The sequence below is a fragment of the Budorcas taxicolor genome, chromosome 13, assembly GCF_023091745.1.
Source record: "Budorcas taxicolor isolate Tak-1 chromosome 13, Takin1.1, whole genome shotgun sequence".
NCBI classification, from domain to species: Eukaryota; Metazoa; Chordata; class Mammalia; order Artiodactyla; family Bovidae; genus Budorcas; species Budorcas taxicolor.
In genome coordinates, this window is record NC_068922.1 from 32,306,855 (window position 1) to 32,323,759 (window position 16,905).

Sequence of the window (16,905 nt, forward strand, 5' to 3'; positions counted from 1 at the left end):
CTGCCTGTGTCTATTTACCTGTAAAGCTCAGTGCTGAGCTATTTTTTACTTACATTTTAATCTGTGATTTTCTCAGTACCTTTATTCCTATCTAGAATTAACCATAGATGAATGTATAGTTTATTTTTAGTGCTCTGAAAGTAAGCTGTAGATATAGTTTAAAAAAAAAGTAAGTTCCTTTGTAGGTGTTTGTGCTCGGCTTTATCCTACTACTGAGACAAACTGTCTTACCTTTAACATCCTGTTCTTAAATGCTTACTACTGCTACTTATTATTACAATTCCATACAATCTATTTTTCTTGCCTTCCCAGCAGAATAATTGAGTGATTAAAAAGCAGGCTTTTGAGATGAACAAGGTCCTGCTATATAGCACAGGGAACCATCTTCAATATACTGTGATAAACCATCATAGAAAAGAATATAAAAAATAATATATATATGTGTGTGTGTGTATATATATATATACATATATAACTGAGTCACTTTGCTGTACAGCAGAAAGTAACACAGCATTGTAAATCAACTATATTTAAAAAAATTTTTTTTTAAAATAAACTGGTGAAAACCATGCTTTTCCAGAACAGTTCCTCAGAGCTGTCTGAGAAGCTGTCTTTCAGGCTGTAGTTCTCAGCGGCTCAAATAAAACTCTTTTCTATTCCTATTAACAAAAGAACAAGCTTTTCACATCATATTCAAACATTACAACAATGGGCCAGAAAAATTGTACAAAATGTTTTAATTTCATGTAATTCACTACCACTTCCATAGCTCTTTCGACATCTCCCAAAACCAATCTCTAAATCCATACAATATGAAGAATTGACACTGCTTCATTCATATTTCATCTAGATTTATCAACCTATACTAATCTATCTATATGTAAAGGTAGTCAGAATTTATATTGTAAAGGTTCCTGAGCCATCATGTGCAAGGACCACACCAATATAGGAATACCTGTGGAATTACAAATTAAAACATGAAAAGAACCAAAAAGGGGCTGTTCAGCACTGCTGGGAAACAGTATTTCATTATGCTTTCAAACCATGGTGCTGGAGAAGACTCTTGAGAGTCCCTTGGACAGCAAGGAGATCAAAGCAGTCAATCCTAATGGAAATCGACCCTGAATATTCATTGGAAGGACTGATCCCAAAGCTGAAGCTCCAATAATCTGGCCACCTGATGTGAAGAGCTGACTCCCTGGAAAAGACCCCGATGCTGGGAAAGATTGAGGATAGGAGAAGGAGGCGACAACGGACGAGTTGGTTGGATGGCATCATCGACTCTATGGACATGAGTTTGAGCAAACTCCAGGAGATAGTGGAGGACAGAGGAGCCTGGCATGCTGCAGTCCGTGGGGTCACAAACAGTCAGACGTAACTGAGTGACTGACCAGCAACAGCTGCATTCATCTCTCTGAAGGGTTTTGACAAGTTGCTTTCCTCTCACAGTAATTTTGCCCCAGTCCCTCCTACACGTAAATGTTTATTTTTTTAAATGTATTATCTTTAGTGGCCTCTGCCTCTTGACCAGAGATATGCTAACAGAGCTTAAATTATTTTAATTCGACAGTTGTTGTAGTTGTTTAGTCACTAAGTCATGACCAACTCTTTTGTGACGCCATGGACTTGCAGCCGGCCAGGCTCCTCTGTCCATGGGCTTTCTCGGGGAAGAATACTGGAGTGGGCTGCCATTTCTTTCTCTAGAGTATCTTGCCAACCCAGGGACTGAACTTGCATCTCCTGCATTGGCAGGCAGATTCTTTACCACTGAGCCATCAGGGAAGCCCAATTCACCACTATGAAATGCTTTCTCTAGAACCCTCTCCTCCCTATAAAGTCACTGATTTGAAATAAATATTTGTGATTCCACCAATCACTTTTTAAAAAACGTTATTTTATTGAAGTATAGTTGACTTACAATGTTGTGTTAATTTCTGCTATACAGCAAAGTGATCAAGTTATGTACATATATGCATTCTTTTTCATCTTTTCTATTATGTTGAATAGAGGATGTTGAATATAGTTCCCTGTGCTGTGCAGTAGGACCTTGTCATTTATCCCTCCTGTATATGAGTTTGCATCTGCTAACCCCAGACTCTCACTCCATTTTCTCCCCAACCTGCCTCCCTGGGCAACCGCAAGTCTGTTCTCTCTGTGAGTCTGTTTCATAGACATGTTCATTTGTGTCATATTTTAGATTCCACATATAAGTGGAATATGTTTGGTCTCCAATAACTTTTTAATCGTGCTCATGTGATGGCAATTTATCCCTTGTCTTGATCTAGAACATTTTCTGGACGTAGGTCTAGATTCCTGTGTGAGGGTCTAATAATAATCTCACTTGTCTTTGGTTTTCTTTTTTGTAGTCATATGGAAAAGGAGCCAGAAGGAAAAACAGATTTAAAGGATCCGATGGGAGCACTTCTTCTGACACTACCTCAAATAGCTTCGTTCGTCAGGTAAAGGAGCTTTTTAATTCACAGTTTGAAGAAGTCTATGAAAATGAATTCAGTTTTGTTTTTTTAAGAGGTGGTTTTAACAGTGTCATCCCTGTGATTTATATAGTCTTATTGTACTTACTTTTAATTGAAGTGATATTGTTCCATTGAATGTCACAGTCATTCGTTGTTCAGTCACTGAGTCATGTCTGACTCTTTGTGACCCCACGAACTGCACCACACCAGGCTTCCTTGTCCTTCATAATCTCTCAGAGTTGGCTTAAACTCATATCCATTGAGTCTGTGATGCTATCTAACCATCTCATCCTTTGTCGCCCCCTTCTCCTCTTGCCTTCAGTCTTTCCCAGCTTCAGGGTCTTTTCCAGTGAGTCAGTGCTTCACATCAGGTGGCCAAAATATTGGAGCTTCTTAATTAATATATTTAAATTTTAAGTGAGACTATATGTCGTAATTACATTCTTTCCCAGCACGTTGGGGAAAGAGAAATGCAAACTTCATTACAAAGGATTTCTTCATAACAGAGTGAACTCCTATAGAAATGATTCCAGGTTTGGGGGTTCATTGGGGAAGTGAAAGTGGTGGTAGGGGTTGGGGGTGGCAGGCATCCATACCGCCTGCTCTTAGTTGAGATAAGGGTGTTCCTCCAGCTGGAGTTTTTTTCTTCCCATCTGGGGCCTGGCTTGGAAAAGAGATTAGCCCTGCTCTTGAAAAGGCCGAGGGTACTGAGGTCAAATAGAGCACAGGGTATCTTGGAGTTGTAATTGAAACTGCCTTTGGAGACAAAGCCTTTGTCTCAGTTCACGTGGATTCTTGCTCAGGAGTTTGGGACTGCCCCCTAAGCAGTGTCAGGATCCCTAACATCAAAACACTCTTGTCCTCGGTTACAGAAAGAACTTTCATTCCCAGAGAAAGAGCAGAGGCAACCAGATCTCTGAGGACAATAGGTTACAGGTGAGGCTAAAGTCTCATCAGATATAGGTACACGAGCATCTTAAGCTGATGCTTGTCAGTGGCAGGGGAAATGTGGGAGGAACTTGCTAGGGTGACTGCTCTCCCAGTGCAAGGACCTCCCTTTTAGTTAGGCTCATAAATCATCTCTTGTCTGTGAGATCTCACTCCAGGAGATGATTGGCCGCCACAAGCGCTGCGCCATCTCTGTTGGAAAGGAAACCATTTCCTCACCACTTTTCGGGTCCTTTCCCCTTGTTTTTCCCCCAAGTTAGTTAGCACCTGTTCAGCCCAAACATGTTGACCTGTTACGTTCATGGGGACTTTGTTTTTGGCTTGTCGCTGCCTCCTTCCACTTTTCCGACACAGACAAAGGATGACCCGAGTTCAGCCATCCGCTCCCTGCATCAAAGGCACCAACGGTAAGTCTGAGTAACCTCAGTAACTTTCCAGGCAACTGGAAAAACTTTGGTTCTGGTCTCTGCAACCTGGGATATATTTTGGTTGCAGGAAGGTAGAAAAAGAGAGCTATTTAAGAAGGAGTGGAACTTTTGTGGCTCAGAGACATTGAGAAAGGAAGATGAAGCTACGTGAGGGGCCACATTCTGATGGTGGCAGAGTTGCTGGGCAGGGTGTGATGGGCCCTAAGGGGGTGTGTGTTGGCCTGAGGTTGTCGTGGGCAGAATTCAGGTGTTCTGGGTCTAAGTGGAGAGCCTCAATCTTGGCTTAGGTGAGCCCCTTAAAGGAAAATCACCCAAGGCCTTTCCCATTTCAAGCCTCCATATTTATTCTGCCTTTGGGACTGGGAGATTGACCCTGGAGGGCTAGAATCCACACTCTGAGTAATCATCTCAAGACTGAAGACTGAAGGATCTGAAGCAAAAAGAAATAAGCTTCTTAGGAAACAGAGGCTACAGCAAAGCCCTGCGGAGTGACTGGTCAAAATTGCACGGAAAGAAAAACTGCAGTGTTTCTAGTGAGCAAAGATATTGTGATAGAAATAAATTGGGACTCATTGAACTCTAAAAATGTCTTTTTAAGACAGTTGTTGGGCACCATTTTCCATTTGTCCCTTTGACTCTGAATTCTCCTTTCATGAAGTTTTGGTAACTTAATCCATAGGGATTGCTACACTGCATATAGTAACTGGACTTTGTTTTTCCTTCCGATAACTTCCTTTTGCATTGTGTTCTTGGTGATATATGAGATTATGTGCATGAAACAGTTATAAATGATAAAGAGAGCTACCAAGTGACTTAGTATTAATTTAAATATATATTTCCAAAGCACATGTGAGCATGTAAGCAGATTGGAAAAAAGACTATCCTAAAAGTTTGTCTCCTTGAAATAAAGGTTTAGCTGTTTGAATCTCAGTGTAATGAGGTGCTTGCTGTGACCTAGATTTGGGGTATAATTATATAGGCATCATGAACCCCAAGGTGCCCCGTTGATCCTGTCACAGAAGGATAACCAGGATCTTTGGCAAGAATGCTGAGTCAGGCACTATATTTTTCCTTGGATAATTTATTCTCTATTCCATTAGAATCACGTTCATATTTTGCGACCATTTGAAAATAAGCATAAGTCACCCTGGCATTACTAAATATTTAATAGATTAAAGTTTCACTGGAGGATTTGCAGAAATGCGGGGTAGGTGGTAACAATAAGTATGTGTTATGTTAAATCATTTGAAAGTACTCCTTTTCAATGTTTCCTTCTTATCATGTGTAGTTGTTTTGTTAAACAGGTGACCTGTATCTATATTCATTACTTGTCTGTGGCAAGAGTTCGTGTATAATCGGTATTGGAATGGTGTATTGTCAATAAAACCAGGTTCTATTTAAAAATATAATTAGGTTTTTTCCCTGTCCTTGAATTAAAAATAATTTCCATGTAATTTTGAAAACCTTACATTTAAACATTTTCACAAACTGTATATGATGAAGACTTTAAAGTACTTGGGAAACACCTGGTACTTTGAGGTGGTCTTAAAGATAATGAGATTTAAATATTTTAGAGGTTGAAAATGTGAACATTTTACATAAAGAAAAGGATTCTTTTTTTTTTTAATTGAGCGTGTCAGAGAGTCTATTATAGATTGAATTGGGAACCCTCCCAGAGTTCATAGGTTGAAGCCCTAATTGCCGATGTGACTGTACTTGGCAGTTAAGGTAGTAAAGAGGTAATTAAGGAAGGCAATGGCACCCCACTCCAGTACTCTTGCCTGGAAAATCCCATGGAATGAGGAGCCTGGTAGGCTGCAGTCCATGGGATCGCTACGAGTCGGACACGACTGAGTGACTTCACTTTCACTTTTCACTTTCATGCATTGGAGAAGGAAATGGCAACCCACTCCAGTGTTCTTGCTTGGAGAATCCCAGGGACGGGGGAGCCTGGTGGGCTGCCATCTCTGGGGTCGCACAGAGTCGGACATGACTGAAGCGACTCAGCAGCAGCAGCAGCAGCAGCAGCAGCAGCAGCAGCAGCAGCAGCAGCAGCAGCAGCAGCAGCAGCAGCAGCAGCAGCAGCAGAGGTCATAAGAGTGGGGACCTAATCTGATGCCCCTGTAAAGAAGATGCCCCAAGAATGTGCGTGCACAAGAAATAGGCCATTGAGAGGACAGTGGGGAGAAGGTAGGTGTCCCTGAGCCAAGAAGAGAGATCTCAGCAGCCAACAACCCTGCCAGCACCATGACCTTGAACTTCCAGCCTCCAGACTATGAGAAAATACATTTCTGTTGTTCTGTTATGGCAGCCCTAGTAAACTAATACAATTATCTACATATGTAGACAGTTGGGCTTGAAAGTAGATCTATTTTTTCTTTAAAAAATATTATTTTTAATTTTAATATAATTTTAAAAGGTTTTTAAAAATAACTGTAAAAGGCTTATTTTTAACTTTAAAAATTTTAATGTTTAAACATTCTTGGGAATTCCCTGGCAGTCCATGGTTAGTACTCAGCATTTTCATTGCTGAGGAACTAGGTTCAATCCCTGGTTCGAGAACAAAGATCCCACAAGCTGAATGGTGCAGCCAAAACAAAAATTTTAATTAAAAAGATAATCAGCATTCTTATTGATATGTAACATACATACTGAAAAATACACAAATTGTAAGTGTTCAGTCTGAGATCTCACAAAGTGAACCAACTGCCAGGTCAAGAACTAGGTATCAGTATTACTAGCACCCAAGATGCCCCCTTTGACCTCTATCAGTAATTCTTCCTTCATGCTAAAGGTAAGCAAACATTGTCCCTCCTTCTGAGACCATAATTCACTTGGCCTCTTTTGTGGATTTTGTATAAACGGAGTTATTTTCTGACTAAATTCTTTCATTCGACCTTACCATTGTTATGTTCATCTATGTTGTATGTTTCAATAACTGGCTCATTTTCCTTGCTGTATAGTATTTCGTTGGGTGAACATGCCACAATTGGTTTATCTCCCCTGCTGTTGCTGGACTTTGAGTCATTTCCAGTTGGGGTTATTGAGAGCCATGCTGTGACATGCATTCCTGTATCTTCCTGTGATCTTATATGTGAATACATTGTTGTTCATTGAATAGACTGCTGGGTTATATGTGCAGCTCGAGTAAATACTGCAGGACATTTATCCAAAGGGATGAACCAGTTTGCACTCACTCAAGCAGTGGAGGACAGTATTTGTTGTTGCATAGTTTCACCCACACTTGGTATTGTCAATGATTTTTCATTTCAGTCATTGTTACAACAGACAGAGCAGTCATAGCTCATTGTGGTATTAATATCCATGTCCTTGGTAACAAAGCCACAGTTTACCTGTGGCTGGATCTAGGGTGCATTGTGTGATATAAATATGTGTCATTGTGTGGCATATGCTTATAAATGTATGAAGAAGTGAAGTCGCTCAGTCCTGTCTGACTCTTTGCAACCCCATGGACTATAGTCTACCAGGCTCCTCTGTCCATGGAATTTTCCAGGCAAGAATACTGGAGTAGGTTGCCATTTCCTTCTCCAGGGGCTCTTCCCAACCCAGGAATCGAACCCAGGTCTCCTGCATTGTAGGCAGACACTTTTACCATCTGAGCCACTAGGGAAGTCTGTAATTTAGAATACATTTGCATATATAAATGTATATGTAATATGTATTATAAAATATATAAATATATATATATATAAATTTAGAATCTGAACAATCATATGAGAGTATTTTGTTACTCTCTATGGTAAATGGCCCATTAGTCATTGTAATCAGGCCTATTTGTTGGAAAATTAAAAATAGCTATTTGTTGGAAAATTAGAACTATTGGAATATGTTGGAACATATTGAAATATGTTAGCAGATGAGAAGGAAAGAAGGCTACAAGTAAAAAGGTAAAAGCATGGTTTCTTTTCCCAAACTTTTAGTTGTATATTTCTGACCATCATGTGTTTGTGTTGCTCTAAGTAATTCTTTCAGCTTCCCTCATAGCTCAGTTGGTAAAGAATCTGCCTGCAATGAGGAGGCCCGGGTTCGATTCCTGGGTTGGAAAGATCCCCTGGAGAAGGAACTGGCAACCTACTCAAGTATTCTTGCCTAGAGAATCCCTACGGACAGAAGAGGCTGGCAGGCTACAGTCCGCAAGAGTCGGACACGACTTAGCGACTAAACCACCACCAAATAATTCTTTCAGAAGGTTCGTTAGTCTTAAGGAGCGATTGCTTATAGATATGTTTCTACTTTAGGTCCACAAACAGGATAGCAGCTACTGTAAAAGAACTTTTCTTTTCTAGATCAGAACACCATTGTGTTGGTTGACCAGTTCACCCTAAGCTAACCAAATAACGCAGCTTCTGGTTCTTCAAAATCATCGACCTATTTAAAGTCCATGATATTCCAAAGATGGGGATGAGAGGCTCTTTCCCTCATGAGCTTAGTTCATTTCTCCCAGGACATGGTTTCCATGCTGAAGCTCAGGGAAGGGTCTGAGTTCTGATCAGTGAGTATCACTGTTCACTGAGGTTCACATCACAGTCGTGGTCCACACAGATTGTTGGCTGTGTGTGAGACTGTTATCAGTGGGGCTTCCCATGGGCTGTGTAAGGTTCTACTCTGTGTAAGGTTGTTGCGAAGTAGCAGCCTAGATGACCTTGGATATCGTATATTTCAAAGATTGAACTCCTTTTCAGAAACTGCAAGGAGGAACATCAATTAGAAGGAAAGTTAACTGTGGTTGATCTGTTTGCTTTTTCAGTCTCATTCCTTTGTGTTGTACTTAAAATGTTACCGAGATGCAAGACAGTTTCACTACGTACTGAACTTAGAATTTCCATAGTTCTATGTTATATAAATTATGATGGTAGCAAATTTATATCAAAGGTTTTTCTTCAAGAAGAAGATTAATTTTTATTGTCAGTTTGACTTTCTTTGTAAATAGGTATGGGCATGGGAGACAGGCTAAACATTTAATGCCAGCGAAGGTATTTTTGACTAGTTAGAATTCACCACTAGATATGATTAGCTTACTTCTTGGGAACTTTAACACATGTAAAAAAGTATGATGGTAACTAGGTGAAATGAGGCAGGAAGAGAAGTTTTTTAAAATGGAGGAGCTTAGATGCTCAGATGTGGATCTGCCATTTCAGAGGTCATTTGTGTTAGTATGTGGTGCATAATTAACGCTCTGTTTTACAGTATCTGCTGTTTATAGCCTACGTTTGGAAAAAGTACTTTCTGTAATTTACAGGGAAGGTATTTTGTATCTTCCTTCTACAACGGATGGTGCATCTGCAGTCTAGTTTCATCTTCCCACTGACTAGAACCCATGTTTGCGTGGCAGATTTTCCAAGTTTGGATGGAAAGATGTTTAGTGTTATAGGATACAGATGTTCTTGCTTCACAGGTGCCATACCAGCCTTTCAAAAAGTGAGTTTATACCAACCTTGACATTTGTTCCAATAAATTTTTGATATTCATTTAAAAAAAGAGAGAAGCAGGATGGTGATAAGAGCCTGGGCTCTGAAGCCAGTCTGAGTCTGGATTCTGCCTCTGTTATTTACTAGCTGGCCCTTGGACTAGTGGCTTCATCTCTGTGTACTCAGCATCCTCATCTGGGAAATAGCGGCCGCATCAAAAGTTGGTTGTAAGGATCACATGAGTGAAAACTGGTAAATTGCTTAGAATGGTACCTGCTGTCTAGTTAATACTGTTTTCTTGTTGTTCAGTCACTAAGTCAGGACTCTTTGTGACTCCATGGACTGCAGCACCCCAGGCTCCTCTGTCCTCCACTGTTGCCCAGGATTTGTTCAAATTCATGTCCATAGAGTCAGTGATGCTATCTAACCAACTTGTCCTCTGCCACCCCTTTCTCCTTTTGCCTTCAGTCTTTCTCAGCATCAGGGTCTTTTCCAGTGAGTTGGCTCTTTGCTCAGTGAGGTGGCCAAAGGATTGGAGTTTCAGCTTCAGCATCAGTCCTTCCAATGAATGTTCAGGGTTGATTTCCATTAGGATTGACTGGTTTGATCTCCTTGCTGTCCAAGGGACTCTCAAGAGTCTTCTCCAGCACCATACTTCGAAAGCATCAATTCTTTGGTGCTTGGCCTTCTTTATGAAATACTATTTAAGAGTTTATTGCTCTTACTTATAAACACTATTCCATATTTAGAACATTAGTTAAAACCTGAGTAAGAAATAGACCATGGCAGAGGAAATGATAATGGTTGTTGACTGTTACCATTATTTACTGTATATTCTATCTATAGCTCCATTTTACAAATGAGACAAATAAGACCCAGAGAGGCAACTCGTCCACAGTCACATGACAAGTAAGGTTGGGATCCAGGGGGCTGATTCTGCATCTGTGCTGTCACTGATGATGCTACACTCCTTTGTAACAAAGGTCAAAATGAAAATCAGTTGCAAGTGCTTCCTTCTTTCAGCCAAAGAAGACGTGGAGAAAGATTCCTACCAGTTTTTTTAGGATGAATCCAAAGGTATTCTCTTAACTTCCTTCCTTATAGGAAGGTGAGGATGTTACTAGCATTGTCAGTTTTCCCTAGCATCATGATTTTAAAAAGAAAACAGTGTCATTTCCCTCTTCTTTCCTCAAAAGTTGCTCAGATTCCCAGTTGGTGTCACCATTTTTGCAATCTGTTACTCTTACTGATCCCTGAGAAGTATGATTGGAAGAGTGGCTATTTTTTCCTTCCTACTACAAAAGTCACAGAAACAGGCACTCTTTGGAATTGCAAAAGTCCATTTTTTTTCCCTCAGTTTTTGAAAAGATAAATTTGAAAATGAACTCAACTCTGAATCACCTGCAGTATCATGCCATTGGTTTTGAGGTTTAACTGAGGCTGATGTTAGCCCATAAATCATTCTTACTATGAATCTGGGTAAAGTTAGACACGTATACAGCACCTGGGTTTAACATCAGACTCTTAAAAAAATTTTTTTTTGGTTCATTAGGGCCTGTGCTTTGTGAATAGGCACTTTAATTTTAATTTACTAAGGGGTGAAAAGTGTTAAACATGACTTAAAGGCACCATAATTAGAATTAATGAAGATTCTTGCTCAGAGTGTTCATGTCCTAAAAGTTATTTAATATATCAAGCTGTGGTTATCTTGGATTTATTATTAAGATAATTAAGTTATCCAGGCTGTCTTTGATTATAGTATAAACTCTTTGTACTCTTTGGCTGTGTGCTGTGAACAGATCCATCAATAAGAGAACTTCATTTCTCATAATAAACCTGGAAAAGCTACAGTTGTTAAAATCCTTTACATTTCGTGCCCAGCATGAATTTATAGTTGATGATGATAATTAAGTTTTCATAAAAATTGGCTGTTTCCTCCCAACTTAATCTAAAGAAAGGAAAAAAAAAATCTGAGTTCTTTTGTCAGAGATGGAGAGGGAGAGAGAAGAGGAGAGCTGGTCATTTATTTTTACATCAGTACCTAAGCAAGTAAATTAATTTACTGGAAGAAAAATAGGAGGGTAGAAGCAGCAAGGCCTGCTGGCATTGAAGGATAGAACATTTGTGCTGTTCTTTTTAGGAGATTGTGCAAGAATGGCTAACTGTATAAATTATTGGATTCTGCCAAGGTCAGGAGGAACTATGTACATCTGCAAGGAAGTGCTAGTCATCAAAGTGAAAAGCAGCTTGTGAGGGGTGGAACTGCTTCTTCAGTCCCATTACTTCTCTCTTCTACCCTCTTCTCTTCTTCCTCTCTTGATAATTCTTCATTTTCTTAAAGACATGTTCTCCCTGGCTATGTTTATGTACCTGGCAGTATTCCTAGGATGAACACCAAATGATAAGGGGATAACTGCCAGCTAGCTTTATTTTAGTGATCCCTCAGCCTGGCAGCTTTCATTCGGGGTTCAGGGTACCCCATCCTCCGAACTATCGGCTATATTCTGCCAAATGTATCCAGGACTCACCAGCTCTTCCCACCTAATTTTTATAGGCCACCCTAGAGTACCAACTGGGCTTCCCTGGTGGCTCAGATGGTAAAGAATCTGCCTGCAACACAGGAGACCTGGGTTCAATCCCTGGGTTGGGAAGATCCCTTGGAGAAAGGAATGGCTACCCACTCCAGTATTCTTGCCTGGAGAATTCCATGGGTAGAGGAACCGGGCGGGCTATAGTCCATAGGGTCACAAAGAGTTGAACACAACGGAGTGACTAACGCACACAAGAGTACCAACTAGAGTCCTTTGTGCAGAAAGTTGAACCTTAGAAATCAACAAGTATTCTTGCACTTTGTAAGAAGCATCATTATTTGGAGGGAGTGGGTAGGAGGAGGTTCAAGGGGAAGAACTTTGCAACTAATCTTGGATTTTGCTCATCAACCTGTGTATGCTGCAACTGTCAGGAAGTAATCCTGTCTCGTATAAGGGCTTCCAGGATACAAATCAGGATGACAAAATGGAATGAACCACACATTTAACAGAAGGTTGCATGACGCTTTTCGGAACACGGTATTCTAAACACATTCCATTGCTTTCCAGTACCATGTTCTTGGAGCTGCTATTTTAGACCTTTTCTTCGTTCCGATTGGCTTTAAATATGAATGATTAATCACAGAGACACACAGTCTATTTTTTAGTTTTGTTTTGCAGAAGACAGATTAAACTGTGATAATGATTACAGACTCCAGGCCTGTGTGGACTGATATGTTTAAGGTTGGGTAAATCTCTCAGCCCTGAAATACTGGCTTGTTGCCGTGTTAGGCTGTATTCATCACAAACACAACTATAAATAATAATGCAGTAGATTTATTGCCACTGTGATTTCCTGTAAATGTCTTTATATCTTATTAAGCATTCATTTAGATTTTGTGAATGGCAGAATTGGTTCTAAGTTCTCTTAAGAACTCTTCTTAAATATGGCAGTATAAAAATATTGAGCCTTAAAAAACGTTCGCTGTCCTTTCCATGGTATATGCCTTTATGTTACTGAGAATGTTGTACATTTTTCTTTGAGTTGACATAAGTAATTTAGAAAGTATTTTTTAAAGTTTGATTTTGCACTTCAACAAATCACTAGCCTTAACATGTCTTTTTAAAAAATTTATTTTGAATTAGAGGATGATTGATGTACAATATGGTATTGGTTTCTGCCATACACCAGCATGAATCAGCCACAGGTATACATATGTTCCCTCCCTCTTGAACCTCCCTCCCATCTGCACCCATCCCACTCCTCTAGGTAGTCACAAAGCACCAGATTGAGCTCCCTGCGTCATACAGCAAATTCCCACTGGCTGTTTTACATATGGTAATGTATATGTTTCCATGCTACTCTCTCATTCATCCCACCATCTCCTTCCCCCACTGTGTCCACAGTTCTGTTTTCTGTCTGCATCTCCACTGCTTCCTTGCAAACTGGCTCATCAATCTTTTTGAAGATGCTTTTTGTAGGGGAACAAGGGCATGGTTCTACACCAGTCTTCCTCATTTTCAGTTTGTTTTCATGTATTTGGAACACTTACCCTGTAAACTAGGTATGATTAAGGTTCCTCATTATTAGAATAATTTTGTGGATTGACAGTTTTTTATCTTTGCCTATCTTTTCCCCACAGAGTTAAAAATACCAGTTTACAACCCAGAATCATTTCTGCAGGTGTTCTGAGACTTTAGACTCTGAGATACGTTTCAAATTATAATATACTTTCCTTTTATGCCCCATTTTCTTCCATTATTCGTCTTCTGCTTGACCAGTCCATGCAAAGTCCTAGCTAAACTCGCCCCCTAAATTAATTGAGAATGTACAAGTGATCTAATATGGAGTAATTAGAATGACTAAGAAAATAGGTTTTCATTAAACAGTGAATTTCCAAGAAGTGTGTGTTTCTGCTGAACCCTGAACTTAAGGAATCATGCTGAAATGGTTAGTTACTTCCCTCCAAGTTAATGATTCACATGTCTCAGGTCTTCACAGGCATCATACCCAAGTCCGGTCCAACCAAGAAATAGTTCTCTTTTCCCTGTTGTGTCTTTCATAGATGTAAATATCATCAGCATCTTTGTTCTCTATTGACATGTTTTGATATCTTCATACCTGATGATTATCAGATGCTAAGGAAATCCTCTTTGAGAGTTTGACTGATGTCTTGAAAATATTTGCAATAGTTTAACAATTACGTATTCCCATCTTATCATTTTTCCACATTCGTGACCAAGTGTGTGTCTTTATTGCAAAGACCTGAGATGGAGAAAAGGAACTGATTGCCCCAGCCCTGCCCCAGAGCTTATCACAATGCTTCCTTTCACCCTCTGCTTATTTTAAAGTTTGAGAATAAAGGAGGGGGGAAAAAACGGGAAAATGATTCACTGAGGGAGGGGAGAACTTTTATAGAGTCTTCTATTGACTCGTAATTGGGAGAAAATAGAAAGTTCTTCAGGAGGTCCCTTGCTACTATTTCATCATCTGTGTCATCCCTGTAAGCTAGTCCTGAATTTTAGAGGGTTATTTGGCTTAGGGCTTTACATCTCCCTTCATATTTCTTTATGTCTTTGATACACATAGAAAAGTACTAACTTCCGTTCCTTCTTATACTTGACATCTGGTGATAGAAGAGCCCAGGAGACAGCCTGACTCTTTGGACTTCTGACAAGGACACTTGAGCTAGACTGTTTTTCCTCTCCATCCTGAGTGTCTGGGCATTGTGACCTCACCAGTTCCTCTTTCCTGGAAAGTGCTACTTTCTCTGACTCAGGGGTCTTTTTCATGTAGATGTAACCTTGAGGTTTACTCCCATGGGAAGATTTGTTAATTTCTTTGGCCCAGGTGCTGTTATCTCAAAATCGAAAAATGGCCAACCACTTTTTTTTTTTTTTTTAAGCAACCCTCTCCACCCAAAACAAGCAAGGAAACTTTTCATTTTAAAGAAAAATAACGTGGATAATGTATTCCTTTACTAGAGCTCTCATAACAAAGTATTGCACACTGGGTGGCTTAAACAACAGAAATTTATTGTCTCACAGTTCTGGAGGCTAAGAATCTGAGATCAAGGTGTTGGCAAGGAAGGAAGAAGTTGTTCCAGGCCTCTTTCCTTGGCTTGTAGGTGGCTATCTTCATGTTTACATGGTGTTCTCTCTGTTGTGTGTCTGTCTACAATTCCCGTTTTTATAAGGACATCAATCATACTGGATTAGGGCCCATCCTAATGACCTCATTTTAATTTAATTACCTCTCTAAAGACCCTGTCTCTGAATAAAGTCATATTCTGAGGTGTTGAGGGACAGAACTTCAACATATGAATTTGGTAGGGACATAATCCAACTTGTAACAGATAGAAACACTTATATAATTAGCTTCATATATAATTTGTTTCCTTATAGCTCGAGTTTTTCACATAATAATAGACTTACACTAAAAAGCACTGACACCAAAACTGACAGAAAAACATTTTTTTGCTAGAATATTAAAGGAATAAAGAGATGCATTTCCTTCTTTACGTCAATGATTGATGTAGAAATGGAACAACCATGTAGTTTTGCAATCAACCTAATAAACTAACATCTTAATTATGAACCCACTTTAATTTTCTGTATCATTTCATGAACTTATATTTAGATGATTCAGTTTCTTCAGAGTATAAGATCTCTTCCTAAGACTTTGATCCCTTAACGCCAAGGACATGGCCAATATCTGTAAAATGATAAAAGGCCTGAGGCTTTTAAAGAGTCAACTTCTCGGTATAACCCAGAATCCAGTTCTCACTTTAGCATACGGGTAAAATGTGTACAAACTGTGGCACATCCACAGTAGATGTTTTCTTTGCACTTAGCTTCATGACAGCCATGAGTACACAGACATAGACATTTATAGATACATGTGTGAGTGTGTGTTCTGTGACCTAAGTTTTCCTTTTACCCTTTCCCTCTCATTTAAAAGCAGCTATATTTTAAAATATAATCTTACACCTAAATCATACGTGTCAAGATTGGAGCTACTATTTTAAAATAATTTCTGTACTTGCATTTCTCACAGTGAATTATTGTTCACTGCATTCTTGGAGTTATGACTTCAAGCTTATAGATGTTTAATACCAAGAAAAATGAGGAATTAATGTCCTCATGTAATCTTTCTCTCTGGCAATTCTAGGGAGAGCTGCAGCAAGGAGAAAAGCCACATGGTGGGCCAGAATGCCCTGTTACGTGTTAGTGACTCGTGGGGAAAAAAAAATCAAAGCTCATAGGTCTTCTCTTGCTGATTTATTTGAGGATGCTTACTGGCTTGCCAAGGTGAGGCTTATACAGAAGAACATTATTTACTTTCTTCTAAGTCTGATTTCAAGTGGTGTTCCCTGACTAAGCAGGATGTGTTTAAGGAGTCCAGATGAAATCCCTACGAACGATTTCACAGTCAAGTGTGTTGTTAGGATCGAAGCTGGACGTGAGCATTTTTATTTTTAAATTTATTTGTCTGTGCTGGGTCTTTGTGGCACTCAGGATCTTGCTGCTTCACGTGGGATCTGTCGTCATGGTGCACAGACTCTCTAGTGTGGCATGTGGGCTCCAGAGTGCGTGGTCTCAGTTGGGGCCCTCAGGCTTGACTTGTTCCTTGGTGTGTGGGACCCTAGTTCCCCAGCCAGGGACTGAACCCATGTTCCCTGCATTGCAAGGCAAATTTTTAACCACTGGACTACCAGGGAAGTCCTAGGACATGTACCTTTTGGAAATAGTTCACAAGGGGTTCTGATGTTCTCTCATGATCAAGTACTATTACCTGAAAGGAATCAAGGGGTCAGAATGGATCATGAAGGAAAAAATTAGGTTGACAGTGACTACTAGGAAAGTGGTAAACCAAGGCATGACTTACTGACATAGAAATGACCATTCCTGAACTTGTGGTATGTACTATGGTAGAAGAACAGAAGAAAATCCTGTGTGAGCCCTGAATAAGTGATCTTTTATTCTGAATAGTAAGGAGAGAGTGCATCTGAGCATGTATCACCCAAATAGTTTTCAATTTAAAATTTCAATTTAAATTTAACAACAATTTCAAATTGAAATTTTAAGTTAATTTGAA

At 39.6% G+C, this 16,905-nt stretch overlaps 1 protein-coding gene across 1 annotated transcript in view; it reads left to right on the forward strand.

The window, feature by feature from the left end:
• CACNB2 (calcium voltage-gated channel auxiliary subunit beta 2) overlaps positions 1–16,905 on the forward strand; it is a 416,941-nt gene that overhangs the window by 10,772 nt on the left and 389,264 nt on the right. The window contains exon 2 of the mRNA XM_052650516.1: positions 2,367–2,459. Within this exon, the coding sequence (XP_052506476.1) occupies positions 2,367–2,459 (93 nt within the window). The remainder of the gene's footprint in view (positions 1–2,366; positions 2,460–16,905) is intronic.